This window comes from Lasiosphaeria miniovina (genome assembly GCF_030549165.1).
Source record: "Lasiosphaeria miniovina strain SMH2392-1A chromosome Unknown B0T26scaffold_2, whole genome shotgun sequence".
NCBI lineage: Eukaryota > Fungi > Ascomycota > Sordariomycetes > Sordariales > Lasiosphaeriaceae > Lasiosphaeria > Lasiosphaeria miniovina.
Genome location: NW_026848221.1, coordinates 1,299,916 through 1,326,014, shown reverse-complemented (window position 1 = coordinate 1,326,014; position 26,099 = coordinate 1,299,916). Strand labels below are relative to the sequence as shown.

At 56.1% G+C, this 26,099-nt stretch overlaps 6 protein-coding genes and 1 non-coding gene across 7 annotated transcripts; all 7 read right to left on the bottom strand.

Moving 5' to 3' along the window:
- Nucleotides 1-4: 4 nt before the first annotated feature.
- B0T26DRAFT_t44 lies at nt 5-76 on the bottom strand. The gene has a single exon. It is a non-coding gene; the product is annotated as a tRNA-Cys (tRNA).
- A 752-nt stretch (nt 77-828) lies between these two features.
- Nucleotides 829-1,874, bottom strand: B0T26DRAFT_671815 (uncharacterized protein; the record flags this gene model as incomplete). Its single annotated transcript, XM_060439377.1, has 4 exons — nt 829-1,088; nt 1,153-1,187; nt 1,228-1,493; nt 1,527-1,874. 4 exons carry the CDS (start codon nt 1,872-1,874, stop codon nt 829-831), a joined length of 909 nt encoding a protein of 302 aa, XP_060299952.1.
- A 929-nt stretch (nt 1,875-2,803) lies between these two features.
- On the bottom strand, nt 2,804-4,212 carry B0T26DRAFT_671814 (phytanoyl-CoA dioxygenase; the record flags this gene model as incomplete). The annotated part of the gene is made up of 2 exons (XM_060439376.1): nt 2,804-3,779; nt 4,181-4,212. The coding sequence occupies 2 exons, from the start codon at nt 4,210-4,212 to the stop codon at nt 2,804-2,806; spliced, it is 1,008 nt and encodes a 335-aa protein (XP_060299951.1).
- A 681-nt stretch (nt 4,213-4,893) lies between these two features.
- B0T26DRAFT_693037 (uncharacterized protein) lies at nt 4,894-5,160 on the bottom strand (the record flags this gene model as incomplete). The annotated part of the gene is made up of 1 exon (XM_060441183.1): nt 4,894-5,160. A coding segment is annotated over one exon (267 nt), but the record flags the coding sequence as incomplete, so codon positions are not given.
- A 149-nt stretch (nt 5,161-5,309) lies between these two features.
- On the bottom strand, nt 5,310-10,153 carry B0T26DRAFT_737903 (cytochrome P450; the record flags this gene model as incomplete). The annotated part of the gene is made up of 4 exons (XM_060443523.1): nt 5,310-6,138; nt 6,380-6,582; nt 8,292-9,987; nt 10,062-10,153. The coding sequence occupies 4 exons, from the start codon at nt 10,151-10,153 to the stop codon at nt 5,310-5,312; spliced, it is 2,820 nt and encodes a 939-aa protein (XP_060299949.1).
- Nucleotides 10,154-13,586: 3,433 nt separating this feature from the next.
- B0T26DRAFT_747463 (uncharacterized protein) lies at nt 13,587-19,210 on the bottom strand (the record flags this gene model as incomplete). The annotated part of the gene is made up of 2 exons (XM_060444848.1): nt 13,587-13,630; nt 13,690-19,210. The coding sequence occupies 2 exons, from the start codon at nt 19,208-19,210 to the stop codon at nt 13,587-13,589; spliced, it is 5,565 nt and encodes a 1,854-aa protein (XP_060299948.1).
- Nucleotides 19,211-22,216: 3,006 nt separating this feature from the next.
- On the bottom strand, nt 22,217-23,632 carry B0T26DRAFT_671809 (interferon-related developmental regulator-domain-containing protein; the record flags this gene model as incomplete). Its single annotated transcript, XM_060439375.1, has 1 exon — nt 22,217-23,632. The coding sequence occupies one exon, from the start codon at nt 23,630-23,632 to the stop codon at nt 22,217-22,219; it is 1,416 nt and encodes a 471-aa protein (XP_060299947.1).
- Between the last annotated feature and the right edge of the window lie 2,467 nt (nt 23,633-26,099).

Sequence of the window (26,099 nt, the reverse complement as noted above, 5' to 3'; positions counted from 1 at the left end):
CAAAAGGACGAAACGCGATTTGAACGCGTGACCTGCCGGACTGCAGCCGGCTGCTCTACCCCTGAGCTATTCGTCCTTGGGTTGTTTCTTCCAGTCCCACACTTAAGTTAATACCGTGCGTGCAGCAGGAGGCATATGTGCGCGTGGTTGTGGATAGGTGGATGAGTATGTGGATGTGGATGCGGATAGCTTGTTATTGGAGATGGGGTTTCATCCTATTTTCTGGGCTGTTATTCACGTGATTACCTAGGTAGGTGCCTGGTGTATATATGTCCCTATGTTGGCTGGTTCCTGGTTTTGTTGTATTCAAGTGTTTTGAGCAGGCTCGGAAAAAGCAGGTTTGTGTGTTTTTTTTATTTTTTTCTAGTCACGCGAGTAGTCATTCAACTGGCGTAAGAAGGTCAGGAACACTTGGTTCTTTACTCATCATTGTCAGGACAGCCACTGCCAGCGATCCACCTACAATCTACCTAGCGAGGTGTGGATTTGACAGTGTACCTAGTATCGGCATAAAAGACCATTTGGATTGTTTAAGTGAAGGAATAGCACTGCCGAATGTCTAGCTAGCTTAGACATGTGAAAAACGGAAAACAAACCTGGGCCTAAAAAAAGGTACTTCGTTGGCAATAAAAGAAAGACAGAACCCGAACTACTGCGATCATGAAACCAAAACCACTACGTCGTGTACGTAGTTCTCTAACTCCAGTCTCTCCACAGGCTAGCCAGCGCCCCACCCGCAGGCCCAGTCTTGAACCACAGCTCCGAGTTGGTCGGGAGGCGCGAGATGGTAGCCAGGGGGCCACCCGGCACTACGGTGCTGCTTGGAGCTCACTCGGATGCAGCCCAGCCAACCCTGTACTTCCAGCCCAGGTACTTGATGGCTCCGGCAGGGCTGGTGTAAAAGACCTCGAGGTTGTCCTTGTTTCTAGAGACAGCCGTGATGCCGCCGGCGATGCCGTTTCCTGCTTGGCCGGGCACGGCAGAGCCGTCCGGAGCTAGCGTCCCCTTGTGCCAGCCATTGCCGTCAAAATCGAACCACATTTTCTGGACGGCGCCCTTGGGGGTGATGAGTACGCCCCCATCGAGTGCTCGTGGGGCGCCATGGCGCCGATGCTCGAGTTAAGGCTGACGGATCCCGGCGGCGTGAGCTACTCGCCGGCGGCCCATCCCTTCGCTTCTTCGTAGAACTAGGTGTGCTAGAGGGACCCGGCCTGGTTGACCTAGAACAGCTCGATGTGGTCCTGGTTGCGCGAGATGGCCTTGATGCCGCCGCCCCCCGTGGCAGCAGCGCCCGGGTGCGCAATCTGGAGGAACCTCCAGCCGACGCCGCCGAGGAAGCTCGCGCTCTGGATAGACAGGTTGAGGCCGACCCGGAACACGTCCATGCACGCGGGCTTGCGGCTGACAGACGTGAGGCGCGTCTTGCTGTATGCCTTGGGAGCGCCGTCCAAGGGGGCGTCCTCCCACTTGCGCCCCTTGTACCAGTACGCGTGCTAGATGGCGTCGTTGCCGCCGACCTAGAAGACCTCGATGTGCCCTGGCTGGCGGGACACGGCCGTCGTGCCGCTGAACTTGGTAGCAGTGCAGCCAGTGAGCCGCTGGTAGTACCAGCTGCTGTTCCACGGCTCGCCAATGTTGTCCTGCCATCTGTCGACCTGGACCGTCCCGACAAGCGCGTCGCGCTTGAAATCCAACGTGTACACCTCAAGCTCCGTCGGCTTGTGGCTGATCAGTACCACGTCAGAGAACCAAGCGATGTCGGCAGCGTTATTCGCGTTGACGGTCGAGTACTGCCAGGTGTTTGAGCCAGGACTGTCCTCAGCCTTGGCAGGGGTCAATGGGGGAGCGCCCGCTAAGGTGGTAGTGGCAGCCATGAGGGGATGTGTTGAGAAATAGGTAGTGATAAGTAGATTGATAGGTAAGAATAAAGTTGCAATAGGCTCTGAGAGGTTGCTTGTGTGAACTGGTGAATGGATTTGAAAGACATGATTGACGAGGAAGTGGAGTGGACTTTATATTCCCAGCTTCACACACAGCACTGTCTTGGAGTTTGTTGACTGAGAGCCAATTCCTGTCACCTCTCACACTCCTTCGCTCTGGTCGGCAGAGCTCTCCCTCCCCAAAGCTAGAATTTTGCCGCGGCGTCAACCAGAGAGGTGAAATGGAGGCTTTTGGGATCTGAATGCTGTCACCAAATGGCAATATCTCTCCCCCAGCCGCCGTCGAGGGTCGAATCAGCCAACTCGCCGTTGTATCTTTGTGAATTTAGGACATACGACTCGCCGCTTTACGGAAACTGCGGCACGAAGCGGCTGTTGCAGCATCATGGACTGGGACTCGAATGCATCTTGCCTTTGTTAGAGCCATGCCATAGGATAGCGTACGGTCCGCTCTTGTTGCCGGAAAAGTTGGAAAATCGTGGCTGCCCGGATATTGGTCGCATGGGATTCGCTGATAGTCGCTGATATGCCTCATGCCTCTGAGGTATTCGACAGCAGGACTAGTGCTGCCGGCGACACCAAGATTGGTGGCTAGCTGGACAGCCCTACGTGTTCGTAGTGCTGATTGAAATACCGTTTCGTGCAGGAAGTTGGGCACATTCTCAGAGCCTCAAACTCCGTAGGCTAGCAACTAATGATAAGCCCACTGAAATCCTAAACTTAGGAGTTGGTATGGCTGTTTAGTTAGCCACCGATCTTGGCACTGTGGTGGCACTGATCCTGCTGTTAAATCTCTGTATAATAAGAAAGAAACAGGTAGGTGTGCTCATCGTGTCTCATTAGCTGGTGATATCTTGTGCTGGTCATACGCCTGGCGGATACACCTTAGTGAACCCTTGCTCTGGTGGCTGCAGCCAGTTGCGCCCGTCATACACGCTGCCCTCGCCGCCTTCAATGATGTGGAACGTGTAGATTATGCGGCCTTTTTGGCTGAGGTTCTTCTCGCTCTTGTGCAGCAGGTTGCCGTGGATCAGCACGAGATCCCCCGCCTTTACCTCGCCCGGCACGTACTGCCCCTGTTCGGGCTCGCTCTTCTTGTCCTCACCATACTCGGCACCTTCGGGAAACCGGGCGCCGTCGTTGGACACCATCTTGGTCCCGCCGGCGCCGCCCGTCTTGCGCACGAGGCGGTGCGTGATGGGGGCCCAGCGGTGCGACCCGGGCAGGAAGCTCAGGCAGCCGTTTGCCAGCGTGGCGTCCTCGAGGGCGTACCAGAAGCCGACGGCGCTTGGGGGGTTGGTGTAGAGGAAGGTGCTGTCTTGGTGAGGGGGGACGGCGCCGCCAATCTCTGGCTGCTTGAAGATTACCATGCTCTGGAGGCAGCGGGGGTCGCGGAAGCCGAGGGCGCGGGCGACGGCGGCGGGGCGGGCCTTAGGGGGTGCGGAGCCTTCATGGTTCAGCAAGGCGGTAAAGGGCGGGCTTAGAGCATGGAGGTAGTGGCCGATCTTGTTGACGGCGCGGTGCTTAGGCTTAGCCAGGAGGCCCGTGGCAGGGTCGAAGGCATCCTCCTCGAGGAAGAAGCGGATCTTGTCGCCCGACTCGAGGAAGTAGGCGTCACCAACGTGGTCCTCGCCGGTGGCGCCGCCTGTCGAGAAGCGCGTCATGGGGTGGTCGTCGAGCGACAGCTCCTCGTCGAGCAGGCGGCGCGTCTCGACCAGCAGGGATTCGACCGTGGCCGGCGGCAGCACCGACGGCACGATGATGTAGCCGTCGCGGTCAAAGGCCTCGAGCTGGGCGGCCGTGAGCCCCTGGTCTTGCCTGGCTGTTGACATGGTCTTGCTGGGGGGGTTATTCAGCTAAAACTAGATTTCAAGACATAAGATGGCCAGATACGAGGCCAGCAATCGCATGCAGCACGTGTTAGATGGGAAATAAACCACAGCCTGAATAAACAATCCTGTCATTTGGCTCGGGCCGTTCGGCTCGGGAATGAAGCTGACGGACGGTTTTAGGTTAGGCTGTGGGATGGACGAGAGGAGAGCTGTGGAGGAGAGCTTGAGAGCAGCCATTAACCCCACCAACCAACCCCTCACACAGCTTGACCCGATAGCTGCCTGGGAAGGAGCATCTGGGTTCTGACTAACTATTTATTGGTAGGGAAATTGTCAACCTGTCCCACTGCCGCAAGAAAGGAAGAAACAAAAAAAATAAAGGAGCAGGCTACAGGCTCATAAACACACAGAAACAAGACGGCCAAACATGCAGAATACATGGTGAGAATGTGGCAGAGAGAGTACTTTTATGAGGCTCTGAGCGAGCCTAATTGCTTGCAACCAGAACTAAACATTCATTCAATCCAATTCACGGCACCAAAGGTACCCGCTGGTTGACCGCAGTTCCGCGCTCTGTTCCCGTATGCAGTCAATGCAACGACACCCTTTGTTGTTATTCAGACGGTCACCCGACCTGGCAACAAGCCCGTTTTAAACCCCACTGTTGAAGCCAAACCTTGGACAATGGATGTAAAGACTACCCTACCTTCCACAAGGTAACCACGAAAGAGAAGTGCACCCAGCCAAACTAAAGACTAACAAGAACATCGACCAACGACGATAACGAAGAGCGACCAACACTCAGCGAACTCAAATCGAGGCAAAGACCAAAAAAAGGGGGGTTCGGGCTCGGCAAATAGAATTTCATCGTCCATATACACTTGTTCCATGATATAATTTTCCATCTTTCCATCCATCCACTTCATTTCATTCCTTCTCTGGCAGAGACACTTCTGTCGCAGACCTCGGTTTGTAAAGGCAACAACAGCACCAGCATCAACATCAACATCAACCAAGACCACGACCACTGCCACGGCCTAGTAACAGTAGCGAAACCCAAGGTCCAATCAATCAATCAACCAATCAATCAATAAAGAGAGATAAATAAATAAAATGAAAAATTAGACAAGAGGGCTAATAACTAGGATGATAGATAAACCGGAGGGGAAAAATGTCGGCGGGTGGATGGTGATTGGGGAAAGGCGGTTAAGGGGTAGGTGTAGATCATCGATAGGTATCAGCGCAGGAACATGGGAGGTGTGTGTGAACTGACGCCGGGAAAGCGAGAATAATAATAAAAGCAAAAAGAAAAAGGGAAAAGGGGCAGGAAACCAAAAACACACACACACAAAACGACAACGCCCGAAACTCCAAAATGAGCAGGAACCCCCCCCCCCCCCCCCTTTAAAAAAATCCATCCATATCGCCCTCTGGCTCAGCAGCCATTTTCCTCCCCCTCCTCCTCCTCCGTCATCGTCATCCCTCTCATTCTACACAATCCCCAACGAGGAAACAGTCAACAGTAGCAAGAAGCTCATCACTTCCTCAACACGGCATCATAAACAGCCGTCAGGCCCGTGATGGCGGACCCGACGAGCACGCCCTTCCAGCCGCTGTAGAGGGCGGTGTTGACGCGGGCGACGGCTTGCGGATCGAGCCAGCCGCCGAACGTGACGCCCTGGGCGTAGACGACGTACGTGGCGAGGGCCTTGGCGATGCTGAACGTGAGCGGGTCGACGACGTACTCTGCGCCGGCGGCCGCGCGGGCAGCAGCCGACGATGGGCGGCCGCGCGTGTTGTATACACTCGAACCAGTAGTGCTGCTGCTGTTGGCTGCCGCGCTGAGGTTGAACAGATAGCCCAGCAGGCTGGGGACGAGCCAGCTGGTGAGGGCCCAGGTGAGGGCGGGGCCCCAGAAGGAGGCCGTCAGCAGGGCGAACATGTCGGGCAGGGACACGGGGACGTCGGGGGTGCCGAGGAACTTGATGGCAGGCACGGTGAAGGCGTAGCGGTCGGGCAGGACCTCGGGGCGCAGGAAGTACAGCTCGAAGGCGGCGACGGCCAGCACGACGGCGCGCACAGTCGACAGCGACTCGCGCGTGGCCGCCGTCGCCTCGCCGATCCCCGACCCCGCGTACAGCGACGCCACGCGCTCGCGCACCACCACCGTGCCCCGGTCCACCGCGCTCGCCACGTCCGCCGGCGTCGCCGGCAGCGGGATCCGGCTAGCGAGGGCTAGCGCCCGCCCCGGCGTGCGCGCCAGCGCCGTCGACGTCGACGACGCCGCCCGCGACGTGGCTGCTCCTGTGGTGGCGGCGGCGGCGCCTGTCGTTGTCGACTGCGAGTCTTCGTCGTCGCTGGGGGTTCTGTTAGACATGTTTTTTTTGGGAGTGTCTATATCTGTCTGGGATAATCCACAGAGCGGCGCGTGGGGGTGGGTGTATGTGTGTGAGTGGATGTGTTGTTGTTGTTTACTTTCCGGTCCCGCATCCCCTCCCCCTCCCTTTCGGGGGCAGGCAAGCAGGGCAAATCAAACACACAGACGAAAACAGTGCCAAAATGACGCGCAGTAAGACATAAAGAGGAAGAAAGAAAAAAAAAACCCACTCAACGGCTACAATCTCGTCGGCGGCTTTGGTGGCCCGCCGCTTGGACACCTTGAGCTCGGGGGCCTCACGCTTGACGGGCGACCCGGCGGTGCGCGCGCGAAGGTTGAAGTAGGGTCCGAGGCGCGGGTTCGACTGGAACTGCGTCGCGTTTTCCGAGAGGTACTCGTCGAGCTGTAGCTCGAGGTCGTTCTTCTTGAGGGACTCGTAGCTGTGCGCGCGTGTTAGTATTTTCGTTATTATGCGACGCGCGCGCGATCCTCTCCTCTCGTCTGAGTCTCTTGACGCTCAAAGACAATGTCCACTGTGCTTGCATGCATGTATGCATGTCGGCAGCAGGTGTACAAAGGAAAGTTCATTCCTGGTACACACACAGGGCGAGGCATCATGATAATAAATAATAATACGGGACGAAAACCCCCATCGATGGATAGACGGGAAGACATCGCGACGCGACCAACTCAACTCCAACACCAAAGAAAACACGACCGTACGAGAGCGCAAAAACAATGCCACGGTTTCGTTTCGTTTTCACATTCATAATCAGAAGAGAGGGAAAAAAAGAGAGAGAAAACGTACTCTTGCAGCCCGATAGTCTGCGCCAGCTCGACCAGGTCCGACTTGCGCTGCTTGGACAGCCAGCTGTTTGCGCCCGACATCTTTGCGTTTTTATGCGTTTGACGAGGAAATATAGGTATCTCGATTATCGAAGTGCTCCTAGGGTAATAATCAAATATCTGCTCGATTCCCTTTTTTTTTTTTTTCTTTTTTTTTTCGCTGTCGTCGTCGGTGGCGGTATCCGAGTCGCGGCGGGCGGGGGTGAACCTTAAATGCGTTTTGCGCTTTTGCGATGCGATATGCGATGCGATGCGAGGCGATGCGATGCGATGCGATGCCCGGAGTGCTGCACGAGAATAATTATCGCGTGCCTTGGGAGTGCGATGCGATGCCGTCGTCGCCGTCGTCGTCGACGAGTGCAAGTGATTCTATTCGTAGATTGTGTGCACGTAGATAGGTAGAGCAAAATAGTGTAAGCCTGCTGTGTTGTTGGAGCTTGCGAGAGCTTGGGCAAGCGTGCGTGGTGGTGGAGTGTCAGTGTGGTGGGGAGGCTGGTAAGGCAGGTGAGGTGGTGTTGGCGGCGTGCGGAAGGCGGGTAGCGTCAACAACAGCGGCGGTGGGCGGGAGCTTCCTGTTGGGGGAGGGGGCTCTCTGCGTTGTTTACCTCCACTGCCTGAGGTCTGCTTGCTCGGGCGCTAACCGGCCGACTGATGACTGACGCCAGGGGAGCACCACCAGACTCTGGGGCACGCCCCGTTCTAGCCTGGGGCTGGATGGGTGGGGGAGGATGGGGGAGCTCAAAAATCGAGTGGCTGGGGATCAGAGAATAGTGGGCCCTCGCTGTCTCTGGCAGAAGATGAGCTTGCTCCCGACACGGCCAATCACCACCCGAGAAGATGAGAGTTGCGAGATTGAGAGGTTCAACCTGTTGATGCCATCACCGGAATACCGTACCGTAGGCACTTGTCGAATTCCCAACCGACTAGTAGGGGTCTTAGCAAATGAATGAGTGGGTGATAGATATTCACCATATAAATCTGTGGGTATCCTCTTCCATATACGGAATACGGATAGTTGGTTGCGGGTTTTACAAGTGCCTGCCTACGGGATCAACTGACGCGTTGCCATCGTGTCAGTATTCCCTCTGTGAAACAAGAAAAACTGTACATTTAATTCGAGGAATTCAAGTATAAAATAAAGCATCTGCACGGAGGTATATACAAGTGTGATCGAGTCTATCTAATATCCAATATCCAATGTCTAATATCCACCATCACAGTGGTCTCGCCGTCTTGTCTTCACAGTAGCGCGGGGTCGCTCACAAAGCGCTCGCGCCCGCGCTTGACGACACGCACCGGGACGAACTTGCCGTCGTGCAGCTTGAGTGTCAGTATGGAGGTGGCCTGCCGGAGGGTGTCCCTGCTCCTGTACTGCGCCTTGGCGTAGACGCGGCGCCGCTCTTCGGCGCCCATGGTGCCGACCTCGTCGTCCGTAGCCAACTCGTCGACGGCGAGCTCTATGCTGTGCCTCTGGAAGATGGTGGCCACGGCGGCCACCATCTCGACCATGGCGATGCGCCGTCCCAGGCACGACCGCGGCCCGTCGCTGAACGGCACGAAGCTGCCCCGCACCGGCCGGTACAGCGACGCGCTCGTGTCCGACCCCTGGAACCCGCCGTAGTCCTCTTGCGCTTCGTTCGCCGCCGTGGAAGGCCCGCTGCTGCTGTTGTTGCTGCTGCTGCTGCTGCTGCTGCTGCTGCTGTTGCTGGGCGTCAGACTCGGTCGGAACCAGCGCTCGGGCAGGTAGTCGTCGAGGTCCGTCGCTGCGCCCGACCGCTCGCTCGGCCTGGTCGGCCACCACCGCGGGTTGCGGTGCACCGACACGGCCAGGAGGCTGATGGTCATGTCCACCGGCAGCACGTGGGGCTTGCCGTCGATGGTGATGGTCTGGTCGCCGTCGGCCGACACGATCTTGGGGATGCCCGTCACGGGCGGCATCAGCCGTAGCGTCTCATTGACGCACGCGCCGATGTGGCTGGCGAGCACGGCGCTGATCTTGTCCTCGTAGTTCCACGCCGCCGGGTCGCTATCCCCGAACAGCGCGTCAATGTCCTGCTGCAGCCGCCGCTGCGCCCCCGGGTTAGTGGCCAGTTCGATGAGGAGGAAGTGCAGGATGTTGGCCGTCGTCTCGTGGCCCGCGAGGGTCATGATGAAGGCGTTGCCGACAATGTCGCTGTCCTCGAGCTGCTTGGCCCCGTCCGACTTTTTTAGCTGCGACTGCTCGTACTTGGACCGCACCAGCTGGCCCATGATGTCCATGCCCACCTGCGCGTTGTCGCCCCGGCGCACCTCGTCCAGCTTCTCGCGTAGGAAGTCGTCCATGTACTTTGAGTAGTTCTCCTTGGCCGACCACGCCTGCCTGGCCCACTCAAAGGGCAGCAGCTTCAACACGGGCACGGGAAAGACCAGCAGGGCAATTATCCTGTGGAGCACCGTTGCCAGCGACGTGGCAAAGTTCATCGTGTAGCCGGGGGGGGGCTCCAGGCTCCCGTACTTGGCCAGCTTGGGGTCGATGTCGCCGGGGAGTTCCTGGCCGGGCCAGAGCAGCTGCAGGCCAAAACCGACGTAGGCGATGGTGTTGAGAGCCCAGGTCATGGCGTCGTGCTCGAGCGAGGTGATGGTTCCAGTGGTGCCGGCGCGCTCCTGGGCGGGCGAGCCGAAGTAGGTGCCGATCAGGCCCTGGGTCTGGGCGATGGCCTGGGCAAAGGTCTTGGCGGCGTTCTTCTCGTTGAAGCTGGCGCTAGTGACCTTGCGGTGCATGCGCCAGAGGGCGCCCTCGGTGGTGAGCACGTTGCGGCCAAACATGGCGAGCACGTCATACTTGGCCGTGTCCTTGGGGAAGGCCTCGCGGCGGTGCATGACCTGCTCAACGACTTCGGCGCTCTCGCTGAACAGCGTAATCTCCTCGGCGCTGACAACAAGAAACGACTCGGTCCCCAGCCTGTCAAAGTTCTCCTGGCGCGTGTTCCACGCCCAGTCGGGGGCCATGACGCTGCGACGGCCGGTTAGCCTTGATGCCATGTGGGAGTATGTATGGGGGACGCGCACAATAGTTGCCGCTCCCACCATGGCTTTGGGAGGAGCCGCCTGATCAGGGGCAGCCAGAACCAGGACGTGAGCTGCCAGGACAGGTTGAAAGGGTGCACCGCTGAGGGCATGGTAAGCAAGCGTCTGGGTGCGGGAGTGACATGTGAGGCTGAGACCCGACTCACGGAAGACAATGTATGGAATACCCGTCTGGCGAGCCTTGAGGATATTGCGGCGCAGAGCCGTGGTGAAGGCGTAGGCGCCCCATAGCACGAGGGAGCCGAGGGCGAAGAGGACTGTCGAGACCATGGTTTCGGCCTTGCCCTGGGTTTGTGCGAGTGTGATCAGACAATTTAAAGATGAAGATGGATAGGCAGCCGTCCCTGCGCTGCACTCATAAGGTGAGTGAGATAGCTATCTCCAAAGCTATCCGCAACGCCAAGATATTTGACTAGACTTGGATTAAGGCGTAAATCTAGTTCTGGCCAGGGATCAAAGGCTCATCTCATCCAGCTTCTCAAGACGTCGGGTGTCGTCTGTTGTGGGGGATGAGTTAGGGCTGAGGCGTCCACTAAACTAGTAACTGGTGGTAGGTCCGTAGGCTTATTCTAGCTATGCTCCAAGGTAGGTGGCGTTTTGTAGATACTTGGTCTGGACAGACACTGGCCGCAGTCGAGGGGCCCTGAAACGGCCGCGACACCGACTATCGACGGACCGTGCGCTCGGGACGGTCAGACAAACACTGTCTGGGCACTGCCTGGGTGCTGCCTGGGTGCTGCCTGGGTTTGGTACCCGATAAGCCTATGTGCTCTTCAAAAGAAGGCAAACACGGAGAGACTGCACACTGCGGATGTGTGCGTTTTTTGGCATGCGCTCTTTGTTTGTGAGGAAGCCTTGTGGCGGGGTGGTTGGTTTCGTGCCTTATCGCCTGCATCTGTTTGTTCTGCTGTCCTGCTGTTCCCCACGTCGCCGTACCTCCTTTCTCATACCCGCCCGGCAGGACGCCGTCCCACTGTAGTTCTAGCTAGCTGTACTTATTCTGAGAGCCCTTCTCTGAACCAAGGCCTAGCCCAAATAGAGACTAACACTATTTACGCCCGAGAGCGGAATTCCAGCGGCACCCGGAGTAGTAGTAAGAAAGAAGAGACGAGGAATTATTCCAGGCTTTCACACGTGAGATTCAAATTCACGTTGGGGCCCGTTGTGGTGGCGCTGTCGTCTACGGGGGTGACAACCGACAACGTCCCCTAGCGCTAAGCGGGCGGATTCTGCAGGGGTCATCGAGACGACGAGACAGGGGAGGTGCAGGCCAAGAACCGTTCTTGTCCAGATCGATCTGGTTGTCGTCGGCGGCTCTTTCCCGTTTCCACAGCCAACGCCAAGACGGAATACCTTGCCACATTGTCCTTCACATTGTCCTTCTTCACATTGTCCTTCTTCACATTGTCCTTCTTCACATTGTCCTTCTTCACATTGTCCTTCTTCACATTGTCCTTCTTCACATTGTCCTTCTTCACATTGTCCTTCTTCCTCTTCCTTTGCCTGCCTGGCCCGTATAGACTTGAGAGACCCCGGCTAAACCATATATCTGCCGAGACACGTCGAGTGGATAACCGTTCCCCTTCTTTGCTGTCCCCCGACCCGTTGACCCCATACAGGTGCGGATACTTTCCACCTTTCAGTCTCCACTTCCCCATACCTACACATGTATGTGCCTACTGTACCGTACTTGGCCCGCCCTAGTCTCGCTCGGCTGCTCAAGTCAAGTTTGGCATGCGACCCAGTTGCCATTCCATCCATGTTGGCCTTCTGGAGAGAGACTCCCGTCCTCAGGGGGTTTATTGCGTGTTTGACGGCGGCATGCCTATAGAGTTCGAATGTTTCCGTAGGTATGCGGCTAGATGTATGTACGATAAGCTGGGAGCACAGCTGCCCTGCCTTGCCCTGCCCTCTGAGGCCTCTCCTATCTTTACTTTCTTTCTACATGGACATACTAGTTCACATCTTATTTCGTCTACTCAGGGAAGGACTTCACTGTTAGATCTATCGCCAAAGTGATTTAAACGGCTTAATAGATGGACATGCAGATACACAACATAATAGTAGAAAAACCTAGGTACCCAAAGACTTCTGAGGCTATGCTGTGTGCCCCGCCTATGAAGTTTGGGATCGAATGACGCACTTACACTAGCGAGCGCTCTTTTCGATAGCGAGAACTAACCCTGGCGGTGAATAGCGGCAAAATATGATTACAAGTCAACATCCGACGGAGACACTACTATAGTACTATAGCTAAGGTACGAAGTAGTTGATAACCTTTGGCTGCCTGCTAGCTCTTGGCCAATGTCTCCGGATGAGATCCACCCGAGTCTAAAGGCAAGAGGAGCTGGCTGTGAGGGCCTGGTCCTCCAGGCCTCCCAGACGCTCTGACTAATCAGACGCCAGTTGGGTGGATCCACCCGACCAGCCAGAGCCCCCACCTTGAGACGCCCTGGAAGAATCTCGCGAGGGGAGGCTTTTGAGCTTCTTTTCCCTTTTCCCTTTAGTTTAGAATCTTCGTCTATAGCGCCCAATAGAGGAGTTCCGCCCTCATTCCAAGCCGGCCGTGACACTGGCATCCGAACAAGACAAGACACAGCCGTATTCTGGACCCCTGGCTTGGGACAAAGGGGCACTTGTCCTAATACAGAGTACGTAGATACAATACAGTGCTGCTCGAGTGTACAGAGAGTATGCGGCCTCAAGTCAAGAGTTCCAAAACGGCAAACGCAATGTATGCACGGTATGCATCACGTAGGTAAAAAGTGCAAAAAATAAATAAAAAAATGGGGACGGAGATTTCGCTTCGTAAGTTCGGTCATCATAAAGTCGTTCCTAAAATCCCCTTCTTCCCCCCTCCCCCCTCTTCCCTCTCCCTCCACCATCTCTCCTCACCTCCCGTAGCCATAGAAATATAGTCAAGAAGGGCGCCATACCCGCCGGGGGTCCCTTTTTCTGTCTGTATGTGTGTCCTCCCAAATCTGCCCCCAACCCAGCCCGACTTTTCTCTTCTCCTCTTCTCGCCTTTTCTGTCCCATCTTGCCTCGAGACAATACTCCCGCAAATACACCAATCACAAAACATGGCCCGGATATCTCTCTTCTTCCCAAGCTCGCTTCCGTAAAAGGCTAAGTAGGTAAGATAAAGGGAGGCAGGCAGGCAATACGCATTGGGCATAGTTCCCCACCGCGCACTGTTGACATCATATCCAAACAGGATTTGTCTCTATAAAGTGGCGTGGCAACTGGGTAAAATAATGAAAATGACCGGAACAGAGCATCGTGGCCTACCCCGCCAATGGAGCCCACACTGCCAACTGTCCCTCGGGAATCCGGCTGGCCCATCCTTCCCGCATTTCATCCATTAAAATGCTGATAGGAATAGTATAAACGGAAATAGGCCATCCAGCAGCCCGTGAAGTGGCCGTAAACGCAATTAGTCAGTCACTAGGTGGCGGCGAGGCCACGACGAATCACTTCAAAAGTGCCGCACACCCCCGGCCAAATCCGAGAGACGGCTCTTCTCCTAAAAGGTGTCCGTCTCGTGGGAGGCAATAGTGCCAAATGTATCTGTTGCGCACAAATGGTCAGCGTCGTCTACAGCACACCTGGGTATTCTCTTCGCGCACCTCTCTTCCTCTTCCCCTCTCCGTCCTCGCTCATAGGGCTGACGCTCATGGGCCGAGGTCCACTGGGCCGCCGCGAGACGCCCAACGCGCCGCTGAGGTTGCGGTTCTCGAGACGGGGGCTCCCGCCGTCACGGCTCTGGCTAATGTAGCTGGCGGTTGGAACGCCGTGCGTCATGGTTCCGTAGCCGCTTTCAACGCTGTGGTGCGGCAGTGGGCTCTGCTTCTGCAATTTGCTGAGCCGCTTATTCTGCGGCGGTGTACCTCCCCCCGGGCTCGAGGTGAGAATGATTGGTTCCTTTGGCGGGCGCGGCGGCCCGGCAGTGGCGGTCATGTTGGCTGCCCCAGGCGAGGACGTCCAATGCTGCTGGTACTGCTCTCCGCCCGAGCCATAGCTATCCCTATTCGGATTGCGAGGGAACCGGTTCAAGCTGGTAACCGAGCCAGCCCAGTCCGCCGACCTAGGGCTCAAGGATGAGTCGTAACCCAGGGCCTGCGACTCGAGTGCCGCTTTGAAGCGCTCCGTTTGCCCTTGACGCGGCTGAGGGTGCTGCAAATTGAGCGAGTCGCGGTGTGCCTTGTATTTAGGGTCCTCAGGCGTCATGCTGACGAAGTTTAGACCCAAGGGAGGGGGGTGTTGGAGGTTTGTATCCGATCCGCCCTCGTAGAGGTCTCCACCAAGGTTGGGCTCCGAGAAGCCTGTGTGGAGCTGGTCGCTCTGAACCTGGTGGGGATTTGAGAATTGGAAGGTATCCGAGTAGCTACCAATAGATCCCGACCGGGATGGAGCGCTGTGAAACTGGCGATCATCGGCCCCTTGGAAGTTGCCGTCGTCGTCGTTCTTGCGCGAGTTTCCACTTCGCCGTAAGACTTGGGCGACGCTGGACGTCGTCGTCTCAGACCAGCGCGAAATTTTCGTGATAGGAAACCAACTGGATCTACCGCTCTTGTGCTTCTTCCCCTCTTCTGTCCGAGGAGTATTCTCGTTGCTCAGCGATGTCTGGACCGGAGCCGACGCTTCCGGTGGGGTGGCCAAGGGGACCGAGCTGCCACGTTGATCTTGCGCAGGTGTCATGAGCATGTCTGGCTTGCTGCTGTAATGGGGACTCCCACGAGCTTCATGGACGTTGCCGTGGTCATAGTCTTCTTCGTTGGCCTCGGGCACGGTACTTATCCTGTATGCCGACACCTTTCGATCGTACCCGGCCTTGCCAGACGTGCCTCGGGACTGGATCGAGAGGTGACCCGACTGGGAGGCGTGACTTGCTGTAGAGGTGCCAGCGTTTCCCTCCGGCTCGTAGCCGTGGTCCTGCTCGTATTGGACCTCTGGTTGTATGTGGTCATATGACTGCTCCTCTCTGTTGCTTCCATGGACCGGTTCGGGGGCAGTCTGGGCCTTGAGCACGTCCACTTCTGTCAGTAGCTGCATCAACATATCTTCGATCCTGCCCAGATCGTTGGTCCCTTTAGCACTCAGGCCTTTGAGGGCACGGCGGAAGATGTTCCTCTTCTTTGCGTTAATGTCGTCGCCATTGACTGTGCCTGCTAGCGAGCCGCCGCCTTGTAGCGACCGAGCACCGCTGCCGGGGTAAGGCCGTGGGCCGTTGATGGCCCGCTGAACTGTCTTTTCTGTATTCTCCTTGACTTCGGTGATGATGACATCCTCGGTATCCGCCAGCATCCTCTTGATGTCTTCAAAGTTGGTGCGCATATCAGTTGCGCTTCGAACCAGGGTGACCAAGATCTCCGTGTCTCGCGCACTTCGTTGGGCATCTCTGACCATCAGGTGTTGCATCAGCGCGACGATATCTTTGGACTCGATTCTGTCGATACCCATGCCGGTGGAGGCGTCGTAGAGCGGAGACCCCATCCCCTGCGACATGCCGCTGAGGTGTCGCATGTGCTTTGTCGTGTAGAACGGATCATCGATCATTCCAGCGCCGCCTGTGGTTTGAAGGGTCATGTCGAAGCCCTTGCCCTTGATGTTCTGGATGTCTGGTGTCTTGTTCGGGCCCTGCGAGATGTATCCTTCGTCAACCTTGTGGCCAAGTGGGCTGCGCGCCGCATAAGCATGGCTATAGTCCTGGTTGTCAAACTCAGACTGTCCCAGAAAATCGTCATTGATGCCGGCGAGGTGAGCGATGGGGCTCGCTCCTTCATAGGGATTCGTTATTAAAGTGTCGCGCTTTTTGTCGTCTGAAGTCCGATACCATTCATCCTCTTGCTCCTGACTTGGCTGGCGGCTGTGGTGTTGAGATGCGGACAGAGCAGCAGCAGTTCCTGCCGCCACCGCTGCCGCGGTACCCGCAGCTCCAGCAATGCCTAGACCGTGGCCGCTGCCTCTCTCATGAGCCGCTTCGTTGTCTAGTTGCTCATATTCAATGTCATCTTGAGCGTCCAGAGCCCGTTGCCTAGGTGTCGTGTCGCCAGGCCAATGCTGGTCGCCATGCTCGCCCGATTCTCCATTGAATTCCGAAGGATTAGTTACCAGGTCATCGTACTGCCAATTTTCGGTCTCCGGTAGAGGATTGCTGGGGTCGGGAATGCCACTGTATCCCATTTTAGGCTGCTCGTGCTGTTCGTGCTGTTCGTGCTGCTGATGCTGCTGATGCTGCTGATGCTGCTCGTGCTCATCAACGAGCCTGTCCGCGCTGAATTTTAGCTCGGTTCCGGGGTGCTGGCCATGCATGGCCCGCTCCTTGAATGACCGATTTCGCTGAACGCCGGCAGGCTGATACCCAGGTGCGCCGTCTTGGCCATCTTGTTTGCCTTTCTCATGCTGCGCGCGGAGAACGGCAGCAGCAGCGCCAACAGCCGCAAACGCGATTGCCTTCTCCGACTCGCTGGGTGAATGTCGATACTTCGTTGCTTGAGGGATCTTGCGGCCATAATCGTCAACCTCATACTCTGCAAAGTCGCGCGATCGTTGGCTCTGTTGGCTGGCTGACACGGGTGTTTCTGGTCGTTCATCTGCGTATTCTCGATGGCTTCCCACAGATCGTTTGGTTGGGGTACCGAGATCCCGAGTAGGCTCTTCCTCAAGCGTAGCCATCGATTCGCGGCCGATGTAGTTCTGGTTACCCACTGCGCTCGAGTCACCCGTCAAGGCGGATTCGTCAAGCATCGAGCCGTCAACTAGCGAGGCGACGTTCGACTCAATGCCGAGCGGATGGACGAAATCTGGATTCGCCCCCACAGCGCGAACAGCCTGACCAGAACCAACGCGTTCAATCTCGCTGCCCAACGCGCTCATATCGTTCCCCTGGTCCAGTGCGGAGCTTCTCATGCTCCGGTCATCATCTCCAAATTCTCGGCCCATGAGATTGCTTGGGACTGAGCTCGGAGATTGCATGCCTCGATCAAGGAGAGGTGACTTCTCGGGTGATGAGACAGAATCGGCCGTGTGTTGTGTGACCCTGGAATCTCGGTTTGGAGCCTCACTTCCGCCCTCGGTGTAGCCAGAAACGCTCGGGATAGGGCTGAGGCCACGTCTCTCGGGTTGATACGGAGTATACTTCAGAGGAGGCGGAACATCTTGAGTGATGTAGTAATCATATGCGCTCGGCTGTGCGTATGATGGGCCGGAATCGTCATATTCTTCCTCCTCGTATTCCTCTTGTTGAGCGGGGCCGGCCTCGCCATATTCGTTGGTTTCATAGGCCCCGAATTCGCCAGTCCGTCGGCGAGGTAGAGTCTTGAGATCGCCGTGTGAGATGTTGGCGTGTTGGGCTCCCAAGGCCTGCAGGGTTGAAGACCTGGTTGGTGTCGGGCTGGACTCGGCAGATAGCTGGCCTCTCGATAGGTCTTGAACGGGAGTGAGCTCCTCGCTAGCTGAATGTGGCCTATCAACATCGGTGTCGGCCGACAGAATGGACGCCCTTGTCACCTCGGAAGGGTTGACATCGCCCATGAACGGCATCGGGGGACCCGGGGATAGGAGGTCCGAGCCCTCGTCTTCGGGGCCCAGATCAGAACCTTGGCCTCGTAACTTTGCTCTTCGACGCCTCCTGTGCTTATCGTCCGAAGGTGATTTGAGAGCCTCGTGGGCAGCAATGGCTGCCGCACCCAAGCCGGCGCCAACAGCTGCAGCTTTCAGGCGATCCGTGCTGCGCATGGGAGTATCGTCAATGTGACGAATATCTTCGACTGAGTCGTGGCTGAGGGCACTTTGAGACGGACTGTCGTCGAAATCATTGCGGGCCTCTCTATCGCGCCTGTCTTTGCTTTTCAAGCTGTCTCGAGGGGTTGCGATATTCTTATCAGTCCCGGACGATCGACGCCTGTCGCTTGCATAATCTTCGCGAGAAGCTGTTGTTGCGCTCGAAGTTGTGGATCCCCTGCGATCCTTGTGTCTGCTCTGCTCTCTCTTCAAAGCATTCAACTCAGGCAAGATGAGACGCCGGATAGCATCTTCAACAGTTTCGAGCAACTTTGGGTTGTTAATGGATGAGGCTTTAGAAGTTCCTGATCGGATCGAATGTTGATCCATTGACCGATGACTCGGCGACAGGCCAGAGGACACAACGCTAGAGTCTGCCCCTGAAACAAGCGAGTCGGTCTGTCCCTTGCTCGACCTTCTACGGGGAGACTTTGGAACCTCAGCATACATGTCGTCCTTGGAAAGGCTACTTGTTCGGCTTTTGGATGATTTGTACTTGCGGTCCTTCTCCTTGTCTCGCGTCTTTGAAACAGGGACCCTGTCTCGGTCTCCGCTCTTGCTGTGGAGCTTGTCGGCGGCGGCGGCGGCAGCTAATCCAACGGCAGCGCCGGTGATGTAGTCTCCTGTGCGCGAGGGGCTCCTGCTCCTGCTACGCTTTCCCTCCGACATCTTGAACGAAGTGGTGGGGCCAGATCCGTCAAGGAAGCTGTCAGTTGGGATGCCAGAGATGTCGCTCATAGTTGGCGGCAAGTAGCTCGACTTGCTGCCGTCGGCGGGCGGAATTAGCGGGCTCGCTGGGCGGCGGCGGCGGACGTTTCCGCCTCGGTCAATCTCGATATCAATTGGGTTCCGGCTGACGTTGCTTTCCTCAGTGGCCGAAGCATACGAGCTGGCGTCCTCAAAGTCGCCGCTGAGCGCCGACAGGGCTTCGGCGTCGGCGCGCGAAGCCTTGGCAGAACTGGCCGGGGCGGTTGTGCGGCGAGTAAGGCTGGCCTTTCTCGACTTTGTCTGTGTGATCTCGATGCGATCCCGGTCCGAGCCGCTCTTGGTACGGTGCTTGCTGCTCGGTGTCAGGCGCACGCGAACGCTAGGCTTGCGCTGCTCGCTGGACCCGGATTCGCTCGTCCCCTTGCCGCCCTCGAAGTACTCTATGAGGAGAGAGGTCTGCGACTTGCTCGCCCGGTGGCCCGTCTTAATGGTGACGGGAGTGCCGTCCGATGGGAGCGAGTAGGATGATTTGTCGTCGCCAGGACGGGACACATCGGTTCCCAGATCGGTGGGGGTGGCCGTCAGAATCGTCGACTCGGTCTCGGTGGGCGCAGGGAGCGGCGGCGCGGTGGATCTCTTCTTGCCCTCAACACCCATCGTGGTGTTGAGAATCCAAGTGCTGTGGTGTTGTTTAGGTACCAGCAACCCTTTCCGGTTTGTTGCCCAATTACTCCCACCCTAACAGTCGCTTCGCAACGGGTACGGGAGGAAGCGGGGAGGGGGGAGAGGAAAAAAGAAAAAAGAAAGTGCGCTCGACTGGTAGCTGTCGCTTGTATCTTTTTTTCCCGTCAGGGAGACATCAGGTGCGGGCAAATCTGCAGAATAGTAAAGCAAGTGTGAGCGTCAAGTCGTCCCATAGGCAGGGCAACCGAGCCATGCGGCGGAGGTGCAGCGGAAAAAGCAGGCAACCAAAAGCAGGCAAGAAAAGAGGGAAGGATGCAGCACCACTGAGGCTGCAGGCCAAAGGAGGCGAGTGTGATGGAAACAGAACTACATACGTTTTTTTTTGGAGCCGACGCACAAAAACAATGAACGGGCGGCCGTCCCGTAAAAACGCAGAGCCTGGAAGCGGCGCAAGCAATCGAATCGCAGCTTGCGCGAACGAGTAAGCAGCAACGCAACAACAGTAGATGCTGCTCCTGCTGCGGTGAGCTGCGTGTGCGCTTAGGATTCCGTCGGGGTCGAGGCTGCAGCTCGCTCACGGCAGCATAGCAAACGACAGCGACTTGCGGCTGCTGCTGTAGGTTAGCCCGCTACGATCGAGACGACAGACAGGTGCGCCGAGGTCGATGCGCGCAAAGGGGCGATGGGTGGATAAGATGGAACAGTTGAGAGGTGCCGGAGCGAGAGCTCGTGCAGGAGCAGCGATGTGCGACGACGGAGCCCGCAGCGCAGCAGCAGCAGCAAGCAAGGCAGACAGACGACGGGACGCTGTTCGCTCGCTTCTCTGGCGGCCGGGAGTAGGCCTGCCTATGGGAGGCTTTGTTATTGTCCAGAAGGGGCTGGGATTGCTTGATGTGCTGGCGGTGCTTGGTCGGCGCTGGCCAATTGCGCTGAGGAGCTGGGGTCGATGCTGCAGCGAGATGCAGATGGAACGGCGGGAGCAGCGTTACCTCAGAACGAGGCTCAGAACGCTACCTACAATGTGCCCGCCCAGGTGCCAAACGCCGAGCTGCAGTTGGCAGATCCGACTGGGAGGTCGCCTACGGACAACCAGGAGAGACCTGTAAAAAGATTCTCTGGGGTAAAGGTAGCTGCGCGATGCAAGGCACGGATACCTTCCTACCTGAGCTGGGAACCTGGCGATGGACGAAAGAAGCGCTTTGATGAGACAACGTTGCGGGTTCGAGGTGGGACCTTTCCTTTTTTGGCGGTTTGTTGACATTGAACAGTTGCCAAGAAAAGAAAAAAAAGCTGGTAAGCCCAGAAGCTCCGGCCGCTGCTGCCCGCAGTACTCGACCCCTCTCCACAGCGCGGGACTCCAGTTTCCTGGCTGGGCGACGGCTGGTGGACGGACCCGACGGCGATCGCTCAGCCCAGGAAAGACGGGAAACGGGCCCACTGCGACGTTCTGCAGTGCCCACTATCACCCAATAGTTTGCGCCTAAAAAGGCCTTAATCCCATCCGTTTCGAACTGTCCCAGGGGCCCGTTTAGTTCTTGCCCAAAGTTCAAACTGACAAAACAGATTCCAGTCCTGTTGGTCTGCCGCAGCATGCATGCAATCAATTCAACAATCGGGCAATGGGAGAGACCAAACAGCCTGGACTCGAATTTTCATGGAGCAAAGGCAGCTCTCATGAAACTTGTCACCCTCTCCCGTCATTGATGACTTACAGGTTACTTGCCATGAATATGCAGCCCATACTACGCATGTGTTTCACAGTACAGATAGATACAATAGGCACTGATGGAACCTCATGTTTGGGTTGTTTGTATTCTATTCGTACATATACCCATCCTATCCCAGGTCGGATACCGTCCCGACCTTTTTCTGTTTGCAGCGCCTACGAACCTGGGAAGTACGACATAATATCCGCACCGGGGATGTGCCATACACACACATCCACCTTCTCGAGAGACCATTCTCAGACGCACATCCGGGCCAGAAATCAACACTCAGTACCGAGTAAAACATCTAGGCCCCGTCCTACCCGCAGTTTCTCCCGCTCTGAAACTAGGTGTCTCACGGGAGACTTCCGTGTCGAGTATGGCCGGGCTTGAGACGTCCAACAAACCCCGAACCTAAGAACCTAAGTGAATTCGCACATTACGTATGTACACAACGTACGTTCCACAGTAGTACTTACTCCCTTCTCTCACAAGCGCAACAGAGACACATATTTCCCATTCCAGCAACTTCCTCGACTCAGTCCCCACCACACTCCCAGACACCCGAACCTTCACGGAAGCGCTTGTCTCGGATTGGGCATCTCTCGCTGCGGGGAGGGGGAGGGGGAGGAGGAGGAGGAGGAGAAGGAGGAGGAGGAGTTGTGCCCAAAGGGAGTAGGGTGGAATGGCGGCGAGGGCGGTGAGACCCCAAAGTGACTGGCCACTCCTCCACTGCCGCTCCCAAACTCGTCTCTTTTCGCCACCCGCAATTCGATAGCCTCCCTCCCCTCCTGGAAGCCTGCAGTTGCACCTGTCTGGCAAAGTCCAATGACTTGTTCCGAGAGGTGCACGAGTTTCCAACCCGTGCCGCTGCTATGTGGTCTTAGTTCCTCGAACAGAAAGTGCAGGAGAGTCCCGATAACAGGCAATTATTTGTGCTCTCTTTAATAAATCCCGTCCGCCTCTCGTAGACTCCAGGTTATTTACCCACAGGGCCACAACACAAATAGGGTCATTGCAATGCCAACTTAGGTTCCATGTTAATATCCAGGTCTAATGCTAGAAACAAAATGAAAATGAAAATACTGGAAATATTGGAGATAATATCCTAGCCATAACTGAAACTGCCCAAAAAGGATGCTGGTTCTAGTACATGCAGAATGCTCTCGCAGCCAGAAGAATGAAACCACGCTCCGGAGATCTGCTGAAAAAAATCAAGGCCTGATTTCGTTTACCAATGCCAATGCATAGAAACTTATCAGCAACGCAGTACTCAATCCTCGTCCTCCTCCGCTATAGAATGTTTTGACTTTTTCGGCTTCCAAAGAAGCTCAACTTCGGCCGAGTCAAGAATGTCTTTGATCACCGGGTTCTCCATGTAATGCTTGCCAATGCCGCCCCCTAGCACAGCCTTGAGAGTCTCGACCCTCGCGTGAAGCGACCAGGTGTTGATGACGACAATCTGGTCGTTGACGCGCAACTTCTCGCGGTACCCAAACTCTTGGAACTCGGCCTGGCCACTCGTCTTGTTCCCGCCTGTGTGCGGGTTGACGGCCCCGCGACCCGCTGTCGAGTAGCCCGGCCCCTTGCCCCGCTCCAGCGAGGTGACGATGCTCGAGAACTTTGACCGCAGCTGCTTTCGCCCCTTCTTCGAGATCGTCTTTGACGAGTCCTTGACAATCTCTGCCATTCGCGTCATGATCCTGTGCTGGTTATACTGAAGGTTGAAGCTCTCGCCCGTCTCCTGTTCGTATTCGCGCGCCGCCTCGAAAAGGAGGGCAATATTGCACCCGGCACCCGTCTGGACATCCGGGTCGGTGCTGTCCAGCTGCTCCATAAACGCCTCTATGGCTTGGTCGCTATGTGCCTCCAAGTCTTCCACATGTGAGGCCACGAATGCCCAGGCTTGAAGGGCGGCCGATACCACCGCGCCGTTGTCGTCTGCGCCGGCTGACCGCCCGTCGCTCTCAATTATTTCGAGAAGATAATCGAGAACCTCATCTGCGGCCGTACTCGAGCCTCCCCCATATGTCACGGCTAGGCTGAGCGCTTGGATAGCTTCAGCCTTGACCGTTGCTTCCTCGTCCTCTTCACATGCGGCCTTAAGCGTTGGTAAAACGTGCTCAAAGACTGTCTCTGACGGAAAGGTGAGGATGGTCATCGTAAGGGCGGCCGTCGCCAGAGTGCGCTCCTCTTCGCTGCCTCCGCCCCTAATGCTCCGGAGAAGCGCAGGGACGACCTCTGAAACGGATTTTTTAATCTCAGAAAGCGCAAAATGGTGGCGTAGTATGTGTAGATATGCCGCCAATGTCTCTTCTCGTGCCTGAATGCTGCGCTTGCGGTCTTTGACTTCGGCGATGTGATCTCGAAGTCGTTCAGACCAGGTGCTGCTGGACAACTCGTCGAACTCGTCGTCATCGGCAGACGCCGAGTTTGTGCTCATAGTCATGATGTCGTCGTCATTGTCAGCATCACTCGCGCCACCCTCATCCTCTGACGCGTAGCGACTGCCTGGTCGCGAGTTGGCTCGAGAGCCTGCCCTAGAGTTTCCCGGTGACTGGTTTGGCGACTGGTTCGCAGACGAACGCGGCGTGTCTGACTTCAGGCGCGAACCGTCGGGCTTCAACCGTGCTTTCCTCGACAAGGTCTTGCCGCTCTCCAGCAAAGCCTTCTTTCGGAGGTCGTGCATGTTGACGGGATGTAGGCCGAAACCTCGAGGGGATTCGATGGGCCCGGTTCTCTCGAAAATTTCGAAAAGAAATGCTCGTCAAGTTCTGAGGTGGCCTGCTCACAGTGCCGGGATCAAGTTTTTGTCTGCTGGCCGTGTATTGGTGGAGAATCTGTCGACTTGAGTGCTGTTTTTGGGCGGTTTAGCTCTCGCGATGACCTAATACTGTTCGGCAAAAAATCCATGGGAAGGGAGCGGTGGCTAGTTATGTAGTGATTAGCAACCTCGCGGTGCTACTGTCGGAGATGGATAGCCCTGGGGGTTGTTCAAGCTGTTCCAAGATTGGTCGACGGAGAAGACGTGGCCGAAGCTTTGTTTGTTGTTAATATTATGCGAATCGAGAAAAGACAACGTGGCCAAGGTAATTTTTTTCAGGTCTACAGAAATTGTGCGGCAAACACGGGACACGCACAGGTGGCACACCTTCTACAATTACATTCACTTCGCACCGTGACATGTTATACATGTTGAACGCAATCAGTATTTCGAAATTTCGAGTCTGAGGCGACCGTAGCTCTGCGCGCATGTATAGAATACGTGTAAATACAGAATATGGATTACGAAGCGAGCGCCCCAGTCCTCGCCCCAGTTCCCCACGTCTCCAGCGGCAAGGTCTCGAACCCTGGGCCTGGTGACTCTTTCCTCAGTGCTTGCAGGAGACCAGACAGGCATCAAAGAGGGGTCATCGTACGGTTAGTAGGTCACCAGAACAATGCAATCCCGATCGACTCTCCAGCTCGCTCGAAGCTCTCAATCCGAGAATAACAGCAGCCAGGTATTTAACTCTGGAGAACTCTGGTAAACCGATAGTAATGGATGCAATATCAATAGCCAGGAAGTCTCTCTGTGAGATTTCTACACCACATAGTTCAGCAAGGAATATTCGTGCTGTACACCATTCCCAGGCAAGGAATGTCGCCCCTCCAAAAGATGGGGTTTCGAACCCCTCCTCGCCAAGCTGTAAGATAACCTAAGATACGGGGCCAGCGATCATCCCTTCCCGCGTTTACGTGGGGCAATGGGAGCTCAGGAATGGGAATAAATACATATATGAAGCTTCAAGCTGGCGCCGTACGTATCATATTGCCATAAAGATAGTACCATAGTTAGGTAGCGGTCGGGTGGGCAGTTGGGCATGTATTGATAAAGTAGCTTTGCAAAGAAAACCTTGGGTTGAATGAATCACACAGTGGGAGAAAGTCGAGGAGACTGTACAGTGCGGACTATTTTGCATTGCTTTCCAGCTAATGGGAGCTCATGTTAACACTGTGTCAGACGGTTTGCTTCAAGGTCGTCCGCAACCGACACTCCAGAAATGATTCTTCGAGGGATGAAAGGCCGGCAACCTACTTAGAGATCTAGGTAATCTCATCCGTACCCGACGCACAAATGAACGTATTAACACGGGACCTAGAGCATCCTTGTGTAATTTGCAAAAGTTTGGCAAAAGGTCAGGTCCTGGTTGTTCGGTCAGGCCAACAATTGCCGTTTCACTGTTGGATCAAAGACCCTCAGAGGCACCACTATCAGTCAGCCCCGCAGCTGAGGCCGGCTGGCGCTGAATTGGAAGCTAACCCCATGACCACACTGCCTAGCACCGCCTAGCTGCTGCCCACCTCCCGTCATTCACATTTCATTACTCCGTATTGTGGAATCGCAACAGAAAGGAAGGGCGCTTCTTGTACGGTGCAATCGACCCAACCCTTGGTCACCACTTCCCGTGCCTCTAAAGTCGACGGACAGAGCTGCTTTTAAGTTCTCGGAGAGGGGACACCACCTACCTAGCTCAGGGCAGGCCCTCCTTACCTAGTACTGCCCGCGTATTACCCTTTCTGCACGCCCTTTCAAGGCTTCCAAGGTTCCCCTCCATCACCCCCTCCAACTCTCAGCGATAAGGGAGCCTGCTGCTTATCGGCCCTCTCGTCTGCCTGATTCGGGGGAGCTTTCTAGGCATTGAATGGCAGCCGTCCTTCCAGGTGCCCCACCTCACCTCTGACACGGCTCCCGGCCGACTCCTTCTAAGTTCTACATGACCTGTCTGCGTCTGCTCCTGTCCTCGCACCCTAAACCTTCACATGAACTAAGGCTCTAGCTGAAGCTAAAATCTGGCAGTTCTCTGCGGGTTCCCTTCCCTTCTCCATTTATTCACCCACTCGGCCATTTGCGGCATACTCACCCGTGCGAGGCGTCTTCATTCTTCGTAGGTGCCGACAAGAATAGTACCCTCGACCACTGCCTAGGCCATTGCCAACCTGCCGTTTCCGACGGCCGTGGCCCAAGCTTTGTCAGACGTCGGGAGCACAACCCCCTCCTCCAGGCCGCCCACTCTGGAAACGTTTCGCTCTTCACTTCGGTTCTCCCGTGGAACAAGCACTTCTCTCGTCGTAACTGCACTCGCCGGGAGAGATCCCCAGACCAGTACATCGCC